Here is an 18,282-nt window from a genome sequence, read left to right on the forward strand (position 1 = left end):
ATCAAACTCAGAAATCTGCCTGTCTCTGCTTCCTGAGTGCTGGGATAAAGATATGGGTCACTATATCTTGGTGATCTTGCATTTTTTAAGAAGTGAAATTAAATATAATTGTATTGTTCTCCCATTTTTTTCTTCCTTCCATTCCCACATTCTAAAAAATAAAGTCCTAGTCCATCCTCCATAGAGCCTTTGAGATGTAGGTTGGGTGCTGATTGCCTCTTAAAGAACTGGCCAGTGGTAATGAGATTGTTGAAGTATGTCCTGATCGAGATTCTGTACTTGTGTGTAGCTATAGGGGACCTTTTGCAAGAACTGTGTACCATCCTAGTCATTCCTTAGGATGAGGAACTTTGCTTTAGTGTGAATACCAAGTGAATGGTCTGGAGTGTACCCAGAGAATGTTTTCTTGAATTCTGCACTCTATAGAAACTTAACATTATTTTAAAATGTGTAATTCCTCTTCACTGCTGATTTTAGAATAAATGCAAGTCCCTAAATGCCATCTTACATGATCTCTACATAATAGTCTTTGTAAGCTCAGTATTAGGCAATAGGGATCTGAGGCTCAGACACAGTAAATACAATCCCAAAATACTTGACTTGTAAACATGGAGTTTCTTACACCTGAGTAGCTCCAACCTAAGAGTTCTTGTTTTTTTCCACCCTTCTAGGTTCTCAGAGCACATTGCAGAGTTGAGGCTAGTTTGCAAGGCTTCTTATTCCAGGGTCTCTTGGTCAAGCCTCTGCACTGTCAACCTCACTACCCATGCTTCAGGCACATTAGGCTCCCTGCATTTCCTCTACTGCAAAGCTGGACTTCACTTTATTCTCCTTTTTCAGGACTTTGGACACAAAGTTCTCCACACCTTCAAATCTCTTGTCTTTTTTCCTAGTTACAAATCTTGTTGATTCTCAAGTGAGACTTTGAGAAGTCACGGAATGAGTTTAGGATGGATGATAAGAGGAGGCTGGGTGTTGCATGAAAGTGAAACTAACTTTGCATCTTCTCTAGATGAAGGAAACGTGGATACCAACAGATGGATCAATCCTGTGCCTTCCTTTCTGTTCAGAAGCTGCAAGGAAATCAAGCAGGAGATAACTAGGGCACCAAGTGAGTGATGAAGTATTTAAAGACCACACTGTAATTCTAATATTTTCAGGCCCAAAGCAGAGGATTGAAAGCTCCAAGCCAGCCTGAGGAGACCCTGTCTCAAAAATACAAACAAATAACCCAGTTAGGAAATCACATTTTTGACCTCAGGAATAGCTTTTCTTTTTTGATATAGAAAATGTGATAGAATGTACATAGTGTATTAAAATTGCCACTTACCCAATTTTAAAGGTTTTCAAAATCAAGAGCAACTTTCACAATGCTATGGATCATCACCATCCATGTCCAAAAGTTTTCATTCCTTAAATTGAAATTCTGAAGCCACTAAGCCTTAAATTCATGTATTCCCTGTGAACTGCTGTTCTGTTTTCTACTTCTATGAATCTGTCAATTCTTGTTACCTCATAGGAGTAATCTGCCTTATTTCATTAGCATGCTACAAGGCGCTTATGTGTTGTAAAATAGTTAATTTAGTTAAAAAAAAAAAAAGACTTATTAGCCAGGCAGTGGTGGTGCACGCCTTTAACTCCAGCATGTGGGAGGCAGAGGCAGGCTGATCTCTGGGAGTTCTAGGCCTGCCTGGGCTGCAGAGTGAGTTCCAGCACAACGAGAGCTGCTACATAGAGAAACCCTGTCTGGAAAATCCAAAAAAAAATTATTATTGTTATTGTTATTGTTATTATTATTATTATTATTATTATTATTATTATTATTATTACATAGGTGCACATGTCTTATGCTGGAATGTATACATGTATGTGCAGGTATGCAGGTACCTGCAGAGGCCATCTAGTCCTCTGGAGCTGGAGTGACGGGCACTTGTACACTGCCAAGCGTGAGTGCTGGAACCTAACTCAAGTCCTCTGCTAGAGCAGTGCTTGCTCTCCAGCCCACTTCATTCTTTTCGATCTATTGGGTATATAGGAATTTACACAATATATATCCTGCATACTAGACACCACAGATTATCGCTTATTCCTTAGAAATACTTGACCTGTTTCTGCCTTCAGGTTGAGACCTGCTCTTGTAACAAAAATGAATGTACATGTCTGAGTCTTTGTTACCAGTTCTTTGGGTATTTAACAGGGGGAATTGTTAATTCCTTTGATAATACTATGTTTAATTTTAGGATAAACATCACTGTCAGTTTGGGTACTTGTGTGTTCTGCCTCAGTCACAGAAGCTTAGCTTTCTGAACTCAAGTAGATCTCAATATCCCTAGGGACACATGTCATAGGAAACTTAGGATATGAGGCATTAGGCATGGTTGTAGTTCCTGGAGTCATTCTGCCTCTGGAGCAGAGATGGACAATGAGCCTGCACACAGGACTGTGGACTGGTTCTCTCTACAGATGGCCTCTATTTTCTCCGCACGGAGAATGGTGTCATCTACCAGACCTTCTGTGACATGACCACTGCAGGTGGTGGCTGGACCCTGGTGGCCAGTGTGCATGAGAACAACATGCTTGGGAAGTGCACAGTGGGCGATCGCTGGTCCAGTCAGCAAGGCAGCAGAATTGACTACCCAGAGGGAGATGGCAACTGGGCCAACTACAACACCTTTGGGTCTGCAGAGGGGGCCACAAGTGATGACTACAAGGTTGGTACACTCTGTGGCCACTTGGGAAAGGGTGAGGATGTGAGTGTAGTTCAAGCATGCCTGGGAGAGGGTTGGAAGGTTGCCCTTCAACATAGGGCTGAGGAATTGAAAAATACTCAACTTGAATCTCAACAATCTCCAAAATAGTCTTTTAGTTAAGTAGAAGGTAGCAATGGGACCATTGTCCTTGGAAATGAGGGTATCTGAGCATGGCTTGCCATCTGTCCGCTTGGAGCCCAGAGATATCAGCTCCCCCGAGGACTCTGCATGTGGGTCTTTTGCTTGGTGAAATCTTCTTGTTTGGTCAAACTCAGTGTTGGTTGCTTTCCAGAACCCTGGCTACTTCGACATCCAGGCTGAGAACCTGGGTATCTGGCATGTGCCCAACAAGAGCCCCCTGAAAAATTGGAGGAACAGTTCTCTGCTGAGGTACCACACCTCCACTGGCTTCCTACAGGACATGGGTCATAATCTGTTTGGCCTTTACCAGGTACTGGAGACTGCTGGCTAAGGCTGCTTTTCAAGGGTGTAGAGAGAGAGGCAGGTGTTTGAGGTTGGGTGGGCTGTATTCCATTTTCTCTTATTCTAAAGTGTATTGAGCCAAGGAGGGCAAAGGGTAGGGGTGTGTGGAAAAGGGAGGAGAGGAGAAAAGTAGGGAGGTGGAGAGAAGAGAAGAGAAAAGGGGGAGGGGCCTAGGTGTCAGAGAGATACAAACAAAAGAAAGATCTGACTGGTTTGGAAACAACCTTGTTACTGGATACATGGTGGACAGTGTTCCTGTGAGTGCCAGTGATACAGTCCTTACCCAGTGACTTCTTTGTTTCTTGTAGAAGTACCCAGTGAAATATGGAGCAGGGAAGTGTGGGACTGACAATGGCCCAGCAATACCTGTGGTCTATGACTTTGGTGATGCTCAGAAGACAGCGTCTTATTACTCCCCCAATGGCCAGAGTGAGTCTCCAATGCTTCTCTGAACACTCTGCAGGACAAGTGATGAATTCAGTTTTGATAAGTAACTGTCATTTACCATCCGTTACAGCCTGTTTCTCTTATATAAATGTTTGTGTTTTCTTTTACTTCAATCGATCACTTGGACTGGCAACTATTATTAACCCATTGTACAGATTAGGAATGCGGAGCACTGAAGGTCCAGGAACTTGCCTGAGAGTACAAGGAATAAGCAGAAAAGTCAGCATTTGCACTGGGGATACACAGTTCCAGCATCTACTCTTAGCAACCTTGTTATCATTCAGAGGTTTCCAAGAGACACGCCAGGTCCGTGTGCATGGAGATGAACAAGAGAAAAAATGGAGTTTTATTTCTGTTGTGAGGAATGACTGCTATGTTGTCTAATATGAATCCAAATGTGGCATCTACCCTTTATAAATGCTGAGCCTATGGTGCATATTTCAAATCTGCTTATTTATTCTTGGAATGTAAGGCTTTAAAGAAAAGTTACAAAGGTAAATGTGAACAGGACCAAAATTAATGTACCTGCTAGGGGTAATATTACATATCTTTGATATACTCATTAGAGACCTTACTGTTTTATAAATTTCTCCACTCAAGTTCTGACAGATGGAGACCTTTTTTCAAGGACTGTCTCTTTGGTAAATGTGGATATGAATAGGTGAGGTTCCCCAATATGTCTGATATTTTAGACTTAATATCCTCAACCTGGGACAACCAAACTTTGGGCTGACATCATTTCTAGCATTTTACTTGAATGCTGTTTTCTCTCTCTCTTGTTTTCAGAAGAATTCACTGCAGGATACATCCAATTCAGAGTGTTTAATACTGAGAAAGCAGCCAATGCCTTGTGTCCTGGGATGAGGGTCACTGGATGTAACACTGAGCATGTGAGTCTGTGTAGTGACCAGAGAGGCTCATGAATAAGTCTGAGGTTGCCAGTGTGTATCTATGTATATGGAGTATGGGAGGCTGCTATGTTAGTGTGTGTACATAGATGAGAATGTGACCTTTCCCTGTAACTTGCCTTGTTTCAGGGATCATAACTTCTGTCTAGATACAGGAATTCTGTCTTGTTGAAGACCATAGTCAACATTACAAACTTCTAATTGCACCGTTGCTGTTTGCTTAGATTTTAGGATAAAACACTCAGTTACCTGGAATAAGGGTGACACTTGTATTCAGGAAGTCCTGTGCAAACCTTTGGGGCTGAGATTGTAAGAGAGTCACCAAGTATTGTTACACTCCACCTAGGATTAGCTTTCAGAGTGAAACATATCCTTTCCAGGACTTGTACAGATTTTCATTGTGTCAAGGGGTTACTATGAGAGTCTTGGACATCTGGTAGACCTCACCCAGGCCATTCTCCCTATCAGAAGGAATTTCTCTTGTAGAATGTTGGCATATAAACTAAATGACAAGGCAGGTGCACTCACCTCCACTGCAGCAACCTGATGTTACCCTAAGCCTGGCATCATTAGACACATACTGTTTAGTTTTTTAATAATTTGTGACCAAAAGGACAGTTGAGGACGGAGCCCTTTTATTGCCACAGTGAATGATGAAACAAGTTGGCATGCTCTGGCCAAGGATGTTGGTACACATCATTAATCCCAGGACTCGGGTTGTAGAGACAGGCAGATCTCTGTGGTTTGGGGGCCAGCCTAGTCTGCATAGTAAGTTCCAGGTCAACCAGAGCTACAGGTAAGACCCTGCCTCAAAAAAATTAGCATGTTCTTTTGGAATCTAGTCCTCTCTAAAGTAACAGTCTGAGAAAAGGGTCCTCAGCTCCTCACAGGTGATCCTGAAGATCTCAGTGTCCATTCATTTCTCAGTTACTAGCTTGTCCTTCAATCTAATGTGGCTGGAGAGGTAGCTCTGTGGTTAAAGTACTTGTTCTTTCAGAGTACCTGTGTTTATGTCCCCCAACCCTTTGCTGCTCACAACTGCTGTAACTCCAATTACAGGGCATAGAATGTCCTTTTCTAGCTCAAGGGCATCAGGAATTCAAGCAATATGCATACATACGTGCACACAAAACACTCATACATTTAAAATAATTGCATCTGAAATAAGACAAAATAAAATCCCACCTGAACAAGCTGAGGTAGCTTTGATGTCAAGGAGGACCTTGGGACTATGGTGTGAAATGATGAAATGAGGAGAGCAAATTGTGTTGAGGGCCTAGCAAGCTGTTTTTAGTTTTGGTATGTAAGATAGATGTGGGAACAGGAAGAACTGTTTTTGAAATGTTAACATGGACCTGATCAGGCAATAACTTTTACATCACACCAGTGGTTTGGGGACTATATAAGTGATGAGCCCCACTGCAATGTTTTAACAAGGACATAAGATTGATATGTGGCTCCTTTTTTTTCTCCAGATGACATTGGTAGTGTAGAGGTATCAGATTCTAATTGTGGAACAAAGGAAAGACTAGCATAAGGAAATAAGTATTGAAATGGGGGTTCCATGGTCCAAATGAGAGTGTGATGTTGTGTGATGGAAATTTGGAGGGAGAGTAGGCACTAATGAGTTCCAAAGACTTTAAGTTTATTAATAGTTGAATACAGAGAATGGAAATAGAAGACATTTTTAATAGTATCATGGTTTACATTTGAGTAGGTGAATATCAAATTGCAAGCCAAACGGTCTGGATACTGAATATGTTTGGTATTTAGGAGGGTTATACAGTCATATGATGCTGGATTTATACAACATTTATTTGACTTTATTTGTATGTGTGCACATGTGTATTCAAGTGATCACAGAGGTCAAAGGGAGACATTGGATCCCTGGGAATTGTAGTTAAAGTCTTTTGTTTGGGTGCTAGGATCTGATATGAATGCTGGAATCTGAACTTTGGTTCTCTGATAGTGTAGTAAGATGTCTTAACCTTGAGACCTTCTCTCCAGCCCCCATGCAACTAGCTTGTTCAGATGGGATTTTATTTTGTCTTATTTCAGATGTAATTATTCTAAATGTATGACTGTTTTGTGTGCACATATGTATGCCTATTGCTTGGGTTTCTAATGCCCTTGAGCTAGAAGAGGACATTCTATGCCCTGTAATTAGAGTTACAACAGTTGTGAGCTGCAGAGGGTTGGGGGACACAGACACAGGTACTCTGAAAGAACAACAAGTACTTTAACCACAGAGCTACCTCTCCAGCCACATTGTTACATGCTTTGATCAATGATAGACTTTGAATGTGGTGGTGGTCCCAGTGGATTTGTATTGCCTGCTAAGATCATAGTTATTCTAACCTGTGTAAGTACAGCTTATAATGTTCACAATGACAAAACTGTCAATGAATTTCCCCCAAATAAATGCCCATTTTTAAGTTATGTGAGGCTGTAAGTAGCTGTGTTTTGATTTTCATTTGTTTGATTATTTGTTTGTTTATTGTCATGTGGAGTGTGAAGACCCTGAGTAGTGATTCTAAATGTCAGCTTGATCTTTAAGTCTTAAACTTAAATAAATATCTGGATTGGAGATAGGTATTTTAAGCCATCAGTGAATTGTTCATAACTAAATCGAAAGGGGTAAAACAAAGTACAAGAGAGTTGTAAATGTGTCACATCTGGAAAACAGCACATACGGAATTCATGTAGAAAAGTCTAACCAGGGAACCTGAAAAACATGGTTCAGAGAAGTTGATGGAAAGTAAGGAAGAGACAGTCATGCTACTAAAGCCAATGGAAGGAGGTTTTATTGTTCAAGTACAGTGATACTGCCAATAAGAGTCTGATGAGGGACAAAGAGTCCACTGAACTTGGCTCTTGAGGTGTGTCTGGATTCATCAGCTATATTAGTCAGTTTTTTGCCTCTGTGATAAATATCTGAGAGAAACAATATATGGAAAGAAGGATGTGCTTGCTAGTTTTATGACAACTTGACACAAGCTATAGTCATCTGAGATTAGGGAACTTCAGTTGAGAAAATGCTTCTATAAGATCAAGCTGTAGGCAAGCCTGTAGAACATTTGCTTAATTACTGATTGATGAAGGAGAGCCCCTCCCATTGTGGGTGGTGTAGCACCACTCTATGGTTTCTGCATCACTTCCTGACTCCAGGTTACTGCCCTGTTGAGTTCCTGTCCTGTCCTTCAGTGATGAACAGTGATGTGAAATATAAGCCAAATAAACCATTTTGTCCCCAGGTTGCTTGAGTCGTGATGTTTCATCACAGCAATACTTACCCAGACTAAGACAAAGAGCTTTATTAGTTTGATGGTTTCTGAGTTTTTAACCTATGATTGCTTGGCTCTATTACTTTTAAATCCATAGTGGGACATGATAAATATCAAGCAGAAAGATATATAAGAGCAATATGGCTTGCTACATAGTGTCAAGGAGCCAAGAAAAATCAGAAAAGGCCAGGGCAAGATATCTTCAAAGCATGCCACTCACACCTTCAGTATCTGTTTCTTCTAACCAGATACCCCTTTTCATACAACCACCACCTCCCAATAGTCAGTTCACTAACTGACTATTAGTAGCTAAGTAACTAATGAAGGCAGGATCCTCATATTTAATTCCTTCCCTAAAGTTCTGCTTCTGAATGTTACTTACACAAGGGATCTAGTCCTCAGTACATAGCACCTTTTGAGAGGGAATATATAAAAAAATAACACCTCTCATTGCTACTTCCTCACCTTGTTTTTCAGCACTGCATTGGTGGAGGAGGATTCTTCCCAGAAGGTAACCCTGTGCAATGTGGCGACTTCTCTGCATTTGATTGGAATGGATATGGAACTCACGTTGGGTACAGCAATAGCCGGGAGATAACTGAAGCAGCCGTGCTTCTGTTCTATCGATGAAATCTTTGTGGTGTTGGACTGACATACCTGGAGAAAAACTTACCTAGTAACTAGAATGCTAGTGACACAGGAAAGGAGAATAAATCATGTTCATTACAGGCTTAGGTGTCTTTGTGATTCCTTTTTGTACAGGGATGGGAGATTTCAAAAGAGTTTCTGATGCCCTATTTGAGTCTCTTGGAATATTATTGCTGGAAATTCTGATACAGTAATACTATCTTTATTTTTTCTTTGCTCATATATTACATCCTGACAGCAGCCTCCCTTCCATCCTTTACTCCCAGATCCTCCATTATGCCCTCTTCTCCAGATCCATTCCTCTTCTATTTCCCTTCAACAGAAGGACAGGTTTCCCAGGGCTATTGACCAAACATGGCATAAGAAGTTACATAAGACTAGATAAATTGGCTTATATTAAGTCTGAAGAAGGCAGTCCAGTAGCAGGAAAATGTTGTGGAATATTCCTGTATCTTGTGTGAAGATATGTTACTGTGATTGGTTCAATAAAAAGCTAAATGGTCAATAGATAGGCAGGAGGTATAGCAGGGACTTCTGGACAGAGGGAGTTCTGGGAAAAAGAAAGACAGATGCTAGCTGGAGGCAGAGGAAGCCAGACATGAAGGAGGAGAGGGAAAAGCCATGAGCCATGCAACAGCATGTAGATTAATAGAAATTGACTTATTTACATTATAAAAACTAGATAGGAACAAGCCTAAGATAAGGCCAAGCTTTTAAGTCCCTGTGTCATTTTTTGTAAGCTGGTGGACCAAAGAAAAATTCATTCACATAATGGTATCCAATTTGGGGACACATATCTGCATAAGACCTGAGAAAGCAAAAAAAAAATTTCTAAACACACAAACACAGTGCCAAACACAGCTTCCTAATCCCATAGTCTCATTTGGGCTGCATTACAGAGATGTGTCTCCTAGCAGCTGTCTGTGAGCTAGAGCCACCAGCACACAATGAGCAAAGCTGTGAGACAGGTTCAAAATTTGAGTCCTGTGGTCAGAGTATGACGCAGGTGCCTAGTAAAGCAAAGTCCAAACAGAAAAAGAAAGCACAGACACTTATAAAAAATAGTTTAAAAATAAGAAAGTCCTTAAAGAGACAAGTAAAGTAGGAAAAAATATTCCATGTAAGAATGAGAAATATAACCCAGGGAGTTTAGACCTCATTAATTTCGAATTTTTTGAATGCTAATAAACAGACAGCAGATGCTGAGAGACATTGGATTGTGGAAGGTACTGCTGAATTAAACCAGCCTATATACTTTAGAAATTCCTTAACTTTAAAATGGAAGTCAAAAAATGTATTATATTGGGGATGAGGTTATGGTTTTGTTTCCAGTGGAAATGTAAGGCTCTGGATTCCTTCCAGGTTAATAGAGATCAGATTTGACTAGGGGAGACTATGGTGGTATTTTATTTGTACTGAAATGTGATTTTAATTGTATGTTAATAAATAAAGTTGCCCAGGGGTCAGAGCTTTTAGAGCCATATCAAGAGAATGGTAGTAGTGGCACATGCCTTTAATCCCAGCACTTGGTAGGCAGAGCTAGAGCTATGTAGATCTCTGTGTTCAAGGATACAGCCAACATTGGAGACACACGCCTTTAATCTCAATGCCATAGGAGACCTGGAGGACTGTACAACAGGCAGTGACGAAGCAGTCATGTGGTTGGTTTTATGACCAATGAGAAGGCAGAACAGAAAGTCTATATAAAGACAAACACACAGGAAGTAGCTCTCTTTCAGAGAGGTCTCTTGGCTGAAAAGGCTAGCTGCATCAGGCAGGTAAGGCTTTTAGCTCTGACCTCTTGGCTTTCTTCTTTGCATTGGTTCTGTGTTTCTTATTTAATAAGACGGTTGGTTACATCTACAGGAGACCTCCTGAGGATCTTGGCTATAGACATGGTAGAGGAAACAAATAAAAACTACAGGACAGGAGACATTTATGCTGATCCCTCTGCATGGTGGGAACATCTCAGAGACAAGATGAGACATAATAAATCTTATTGGCTAGCAAGTCCTCATGATTTATTATTACATGACATCATTTCATATTGCATGGATAGACATTTACATTAGTGTTTGGTCAAGTAGTCCAAACAGACATATAAAGTTGACAGATGCCTTTTACCTGCTCAAACATAGAACAAAAAGTCATCTTTAACTGACTTGTGCATACTATATATTCCATACTTGAGTTAATACAGATATGCATGTTACCTTTAAAAGTTTGTGTGATTTTAGAACAAGGGTTTTCGATGCAAAAAAAAATGGGTGGCCCAGGTGATCCAGCCTCTCAGAGTGACTCTGTTGCAGTTTCCTCAGAGCTATATATCCAGAGCAGCATCAAGGCTGCTGGCTGAGATGGTCCAGCTTCACAGACTACTCCAGCCACACTTCACATAAGCCCTACATTTTCCCATTACACAGACCAGACAACAGCTAGGTCTCCCAGGACTTGATCATTATCCCAATTTTATAAGGGTCCCTAGATATGCCATTGCCCCGAGAGAACAGAAAGCAGTCTAGAGAACATGATGTTCATATTCCCAAGAGATGGGATGGGTTGGTTTTGGTCATTCAGTAGGTTATGTATATTTGTCATCATTTAGGCAAGGTTAGTTACAAGTGGTTATTAGTAATGGTCAGGAAAAAAGCTGAACAAAGGAGATTAGATTCAAGGATCTCATTCTTAAAAGAAACAGGGGGATATAAAATGATAGGATAAAAGGATAGATTATTGAGTCTACATTTAAACTAAAAAAACAATTAATAGTCTCAAATATTTCACATTGGTATGGATTTTTGTATTTTGAAACAAATTTAAGGTGGTTTTATTACCCTTTTCATAAGTTTCTATTCCTGTTTAAGGTATTATTCCTATGCAGCTCATTTTAAAATGTAATGTAAAATTTTAGTCCTTAAAAGTTATTTAGGATAATAAAGAAATACAGTTTAATACTTAATCATCTAACAATCAAACTAACTGAACCAAGAGTGTGGGAGGGTTCCAAGCACAGGTGGGCCTCTTACTTGTTCTTCTGATTGGCTTGGCCTCCAGCCATATTTCTTTAAGTAGAGTCTTCCAAAAATCAGGAGGGATACAGGGCATGGAGGAGGCACTTTACCCCACTATTTCCTTGTTTTATCTTTAAAGATTAAAATAAATAACTTATGTGTAAAAGATTATGTATAAATGTGGCTGTGTATTAATATGCACCACATTATGTGCAGGTAACTGATGAGTCCAGAAGAGGTCACTGAATTCCCTAGAACTGGAATTACAGGTCAACCAATGGGGAGGGTCTACTGAGTTGCCTGAAGTGAGTGCTGGTAACTGCACTTGGATCCTCTGGGAAAAAAAACTGATGTCCTTGTAATTGCTGAGCTCTCTCTCTCTCTCTCTCTCTCTCTCTCTCTCTCTCTCTCTCTCTCTCACCCTTCCATCCTCCTCCTTCTCTTTCTCTTCCTTCTCTTTCTCCTCACCTTCCTTTCCTTTTTTTCTGATAGAGTCTTACATGTCCTAAATTGACTTTAAACTGTTCTTGCAGAAGATAATAAGTTTGGTTCACAGCACCCTCATAGCTCACAACTGTCTGTAACTCCAGTTCCAGGGTATGTGATTCCTTCTTCTGGCTGCTCTGGGCAATGCATATACACACTGTACATATACATGCAAGCAAAAGTGGTATAGATTTTAAAATAAATGTTGGGGTGGGGAAGAGTATTTATCTTATTTGATAGATTTCTTAGAACCTGGATAAGAAATTGATTTTGGTCTCTACTCTTCCCCATTTTTTCCATCTCCTCTTTCCTTAATAAGCTGGCTTTTGCTAGCTATTCTTTCCTGATTTTTCTCTTATTTCTTGTCTTCATTCTTTATCCCAAAGATATGGAGCCAGCATGATAGTTCATCTGATAGGTGTGCTTGCTAGTGAGCCCAATGACTTGAGTTTGATTCCCAGGATCCACATGGAAGAATGAGAAAACTGAGTTGCAAAATTGTCCTTTGACCTCTATGGCATAATTGCTTGTGCATCACACACACACACACACACACACACACACACACACACACACACAAATGCATGCATGTGTATGAATGCATACACAGACACACACATGAATAAATAAATGTAAAAAAAATTTAAACTATATATTTTTTCTTGGTTCCTCATTATTCTCATACACCTTTCTTCCAACTAGAGAAAGCAATAGGAAACCTGAAATTTTTATCCATTGGCAGTCCCCTGTTGGAGGTTATGGGATCATGCTGTGAACCTCAAGTTAGCATTTGAGTTAATTAAATAAATTTAACCTTGGGTCAGAAAGCTGAGTTAGCAACTAGTTGGCAGAAAGTAGTCATAGAGCATCAGAGGGCAACAGGAAGATTACAGAGAGGCACCAGAAGTAGTAGGGAGGGATTTTGAGTGTGCTGTTTTTCTGTTTTAGTGAAGTAGAAGCACATGCTTTTTGGGGAGACGCCAGCAGGGAAAGGATGTCAGCTAGTTGCTACTCAACCTCTCTGCCCAGCCTTTGAATCTCAAGTCCTATTTATAAAGAGAACAATAGAGATTTAGTTAAATGTACCTTTACTGGCAGCAACAGGGCTGACAACTGTAGGAACAGAATTCCCAACCAATCTTCTGCCAGAGGGACCAGGCTGCTAACAGAGAAACAGGCGAGTAACAACAGAGTCACAGTTGCTGACTGAAATAGCTTCAGATCAAGGCACAGCCACTGTGCCAAAGATAAAACAACAGTCCCCCATGTGTGACTCAGTTTCCTGGTGCCAGGCACTGTTGATTGGGAGTGTGCAGACCAGTTGCAGAACACTTTTGTCTTTTACATGTCCCCAACACTTAGTCCAGGAACTAGATCAATAAGGACTGTTTAGCTATGAAAAAGAAGACAGGTGAGCCCAGTTCTAAAGCTGCAGGCTTTTCCAGTGCAAAAGTGACAAGTTCTAGAAAAGCATGTTTCAGGGAGCTAGGAAGGCACAGATGGGAGCATGTAATCCAGAGAAGGTTGCCAGGAGGACCTCACTGAGAAGGTGATTTGGTGTAACTCCTCCCCTGCTTTAGAGAGGTGACTGGCATATGCCATTATTTTCATGGTCTCCTGATCACTTCTCAACTTTCCCCGACCCTTGGTAACTTTTTCATCTACCCAAGTCTGTTTTCTTATTTGTTAAATATTGATAACAGTAAATTTCCCATGTGTTTTTTTTGTAGTTGCATGTTTTTCTTCTACCCATCCATTCCTAAATGCTCAGCAGTGGCTTCCCAAATAATTGACTCAGAGGCTTAATATTACTGTAAATGCTCATCCAGTAGCTCAGACTTATTATTAACTACTTCTTACACTTAAATTAACCTATTCTTCTTATCTCTGTTTAGTCATGTGGTTTGGTAATTTTTCTCAGTCCAACATTCTCATCTTGCTTCCCTGTATCTGCTGGTGACTCTTGACTCTACCCTTTTCCTTCCCAGAATTCCCCTAGTCTGGTCAACCTGCCTATACTTCCTGCCTGGCTACTGGCCAATCAGCATTTTATTAAACCAATTCAAGTGACAAATCTTTACAATGTACAAGAGCATTTTCCCACAGCATTTCACCTTTTTTGTCTAGTTAAAAAGGAAAGTTTTAATATTAATATAATAAAACAAAAACAGTTATTAAGTAAGAATTACAGTTTCAATATCCAATCCATTTGCATTTGACAAAATTAGAGAAAATGCTTAATTATCTATCTTATCTTGGTGAGTCTAAAGTTTTGTATCTAATTTATTTTCTATTATAATTAAGGAAAATTATAATTACAACTATTTAGTCTTCAACTATATCAAAGACACCAGAAGGGTGAAATGTTACCTAATGACAAGGAACTTAACCTGCCTGGACAGTCACCCAAAGTACCTCTGTAACATTGGGGCATCCATCTTTGGCCTACAGGCCTAGCATATCTGACAGACTTATCTGTAAAACAGGATATTCTGAAGGGCTGTCCTACCTTGTCTTGGCAAAGTTTGGCAGTCACTTTCTTTTGTGTCCTGCCTGTGCAATGGGGAGAGTCTACTGTAAGCAGTTGAGGTAAGGGCACTTTCTTTGCTCACATGGCTAACTTTTGCCATAAGGAAAATAAACTCTGTGTGGAGATTCTTCAATGTCCATTATCCTCTCTGAAGTAATTGGTGCTGCCAGGAGCAGATATGTCTCATTGTTGAGAAAAATCTAAGTTCTTAAAACATTTTAAATGTCATATTCTGTAGGTCTTTGAAGTGTTTGAACATTGCCTATCTCTCTGAAATATATCTCTGTATGACCTTGAAAACATACCAAACATGACAATAAGTTTGAGATTATAGATTCTGAGATACAGAATCTGCCACCTCCAAATAGACCAAGAGCTAAGATTGGACACAGAGGGGCACCATGAGACACAGACACAAGCACAGAGTGGACCAATAGCAACTCATTCAGACACAGGTACTTCTTATAACTATTAGAGGAGGAGACGGGCAGACATCAATGCAAAAATGCATACAACAACATAAAGAGCAATATGGCATCACCAGAACCTAGCCCTCCTGCTGTGGGATGGTCTGTATGTCAAATTGCTCTGATTGGTCAATAAATAAAACATTGATTGGCCAGTGGCTAGGCAGGAAGTATAGGCGGGACTAACAGAGAGGAGAAAAGAAAGAACAGGAAGGCAGAAGGAGTCACTGCCAGCCGCCGCCATGACAAGCAGCATGTGAAGATGCCGGTAAGCCACGAGCCACATAGCAAGGTATAGATTTATGGAAATGGATTAATTTAAGCTATAAGAACAGTTAGCAAGAATCCTGCCATGGCCATACAGTTTGTAACTAATATAAGTCTCTGTGTTTACTTGGTTGGGTCTGAGTGGCTGTGGGACTGGTGGGTGACAAAGATTTGTCCTGACTGTGGGCAAGGCAGGAAAACTCTATTTACACCCTCCTCTAACAGCAAGACCTGAACATCACAATGCAGATGAGGCAGAAGAAAAATGACCTTAAAAATAGCATCATGAAGATGCTAGAGGCCTTCCAAGAAAAAATGAAAAATTCCCTTAAGGAAATTGAAGAAATGACAAAAATGAAAGAAATAAGTAAAGTAATTAAGAAAAAACAAACAAGAAATAGGAAGAAATCAATAAAGAAATTGAGAAAAAGACAAACAAGAAATAGGAAGAAATCAATAAAGAAATTGAGGGAAAACAAATAAAAAAGTGGAAAAATCAATAAATCCCTTAAAGAAAGCCAAGAAAACCATGAAAAAGCAATTACACATGTGAGGGAAACAGTTCAAGACCTGAAAAGGGAAATAGAAACAATGAAGAAGACACAAACAGAGGGAATGCTAGAAATAGGAAGTCTGAGTAAATGAACAGGAAACACAGATGCAAGCATAACCAACAGAATATAGGAGATGGAAGAGAGATTCTCTGGTGTAGAGGATACAATAGAGGACATAGATTCACCACTGAAAGACAATACCAAGGCCAAAAAAGTCATTACACAAAATGTCCACGAAATCTGAGACACCATGAAAAGGCCAAACCTGAGAATGGGGAAAGAAGAAGGAGAAGAATACCAACTCAAAGGCACAGAAAATATACTCAGCAAGATCATAGAAGAAAACTTTCCAAACTTAAGGAAGGAAATACCTATGAAGATATAAGAAGCCTAAAGAACACCAAACAGATTAGAACCCCCAAAAAGTCCCCTTGCCACATAATAATTAAACAACTAAACATACAGAATAAAGAAAGACTATTAAGAGCACCAAAGGCAAAAGGCCAAGTGACTTATAAAGTCAGAGCCATCAGAATAACACCCGACTTCTCAATGCAGACCTTGAAAGCCAGCAGGACCTGGATAGATGTAATGAAGACACTAAGAGACCATGGATGTCAGTCTAGACAAAACTTTCAGTCACCATAGACAGAGTGAACAGGACATTCCAGTACAGAACCAGATTTAAACAATACCTATCCACAAATCCAGCCCTACAGAAAGCACTAGAAGGAAAATTCCAACCTAAGAAAGTCAGATACACCCACAAAAACACATGCAATAGAAAACACCACAGCAGTAAATCGCAAAGAAGAGAAACACACACACACACACACACACACACACACACACACACACACTACCACCAAAAGATAACAGGAATTAACAATCACTGGTCATTAACATCCCTTAATATCAATGGACTTTATTCATCTATAAAAAGACACAGGATAACAAAATGGATATGAAAGCAGGACCAATCTTTCTGCTACATACAAGAAACACACCTCAACTTCAAAGATAGATACTACCTCAGAGGAAAAGACTGGGAAAAGTCTTTCCAATCAAATGGTCTTAAGAAACAAGCAGGTGTAGCTATCCTAATATCCAACAAAAAGACTTCAAACTAAAATCAATCAAAAGAGATCAGGAAGGACATTACATACTCATCACAGAAATGATTCACCAAGATGAAGTTTCAATTCTGAACATTTGTATCCCAAATACAAGGGCACCCACCTATGTAAAAGAAACGTTACTAAAGCTTAAATCACACATAAAACACCACACATTAATAGTAGGAGATTTCAACACTCTACTCTCACCACTGGACAGATTTGCTAGACCGAAACTTTACAGAGAAATAAAGGACTTAACTGATGTTATGACTCAAATGGACTTAATATCTACAGAAAATTCCACCCTAAAAAAAAATATACCTTTTTCTCAGCACCCTATAGAACCTTCTCTAAAATCAACCACATGACAAATCTCAACAGATACAAAGAAAATTGGAATAACCTCCTGTATTCTATCAGACCACCAGGGTTTAAAGTTAGATTGCAACAACAAAAACTACAGAAAGCCTACAATCTCATGGAAACTGAATAATGCTCAACTGAATCCCCAATGGGTCAAGAAAGAAATAAAGAAAGAAATTAAAGACTTACTAGAATTCAATGAAAATGAATATACTACATAACCAAACTTATGGGACACTATGAAGGCAGTGCTAAGAGGGAAATTCATAGCACTAAATGCCCACATAAAGAAGTTGGAGAAACCTCACATTAGTGACTTAGCAGCACACCTGAAAGTTCTAGAAAAAGAAGTAGCAAAGACACCCAGGTGGAGTAGATGCCAGGAAATAATCAAATTAAGAGCTGAAATCAACAAAATAGAAACAGAGAACAATACAAAGAATTAATGAAACAAAGAGTTGGTTCTTTGAGAAAATCAACAAAATAGACAAGCCCATATCCAGACTAACCAAAAGGCAGAGAGAGAGAGAGAGAGAGAGAGAGAGAGAGAGAGAGAGAGAATCCAAATTAACAAAATCAGGAATGAAAAGGGAGACATAACAACTGACAATGAAGAAATCCAGAGAATCATCAGGTCATAGTTCAAAAACCTGTACTTCATAAAATTGGAAAATCTAAAAGAAATGGATAATATTCTGGATAGGTACCACATAACTAAGTTAAATCAAAACCAGATAAACTATTTAAATAAACCAATAACCCCTAAGGAGATAGAAATAGTCATTAAAAGTCTCCCAACCAAAAAAAAGCCCAGGACCTGATGGTTTCAACACAGAATTCTACCAGATTTTCAAAGAAGAGTTAATACTAATACTCTTCAAATAGTTCCACACAATAGAAACAGAAGGAACTTTACCTCCTTCTATGAGGCTACAGTTACTCTGATTCCCAAGTCAAACAAAGATG

At 39.7% G+C, this 18,282-nt stretch overlaps 1 protein-coding gene across 3 annotated transcripts in view; it reads left to right on the top strand.

Moving 5' to 3' along the window:
• LOC114690756 (intelectin-1a-like) overlaps positions 1–8,603 on the top strand; it is a 9,217-nt gene extending 614 nt beyond the window's left edge. For all 3 annotated transcript variants that reach the window (XM_037211236.1, XM_028865644.2, XM_037211235.1), the window contains exons 3-8: positions 1,013–1,111; positions 2,464–2,711; positions 3,043–3,201; positions 3,542–3,662; positions 4,467–4,570; positions 8,350–8,603. In XM_037211236.1, coding sequence (XP_037067131.1) covers positions 1,013–1,111; positions 2,464–2,711; positions 3,043–3,201; positions 3,542–3,662; positions 4,467–4,570; positions 8,350–8,502 — 884 coding nt within the window. In that variant the 3' untranslated portion in view covers positions 8,503–8,603. The remainder of the gene's footprint in view (positions 1–1,012; positions 1,112–2,463; positions 2,712–3,042; positions 3,202–3,541; positions 3,663–4,466; positions 4,571–8,349) is intronic.
• Positions 8,604–18,282: the final 9,679 nt, after the last annotated feature.

The sequence above is a fragment of the Peromyscus leucopus genome, chromosome 15 (genome assembly GCF_004664715.2).
Source record: "Peromyscus leucopus breed LL Stock chromosome 15, UCI_PerLeu_2.1, whole genome shotgun sequence".
Classification (NCBI taxonomy): Eukaryota; Metazoa; Chordata; class Mammalia; order Rodentia; family Cricetidae; genus Peromyscus; species Peromyscus leucopus.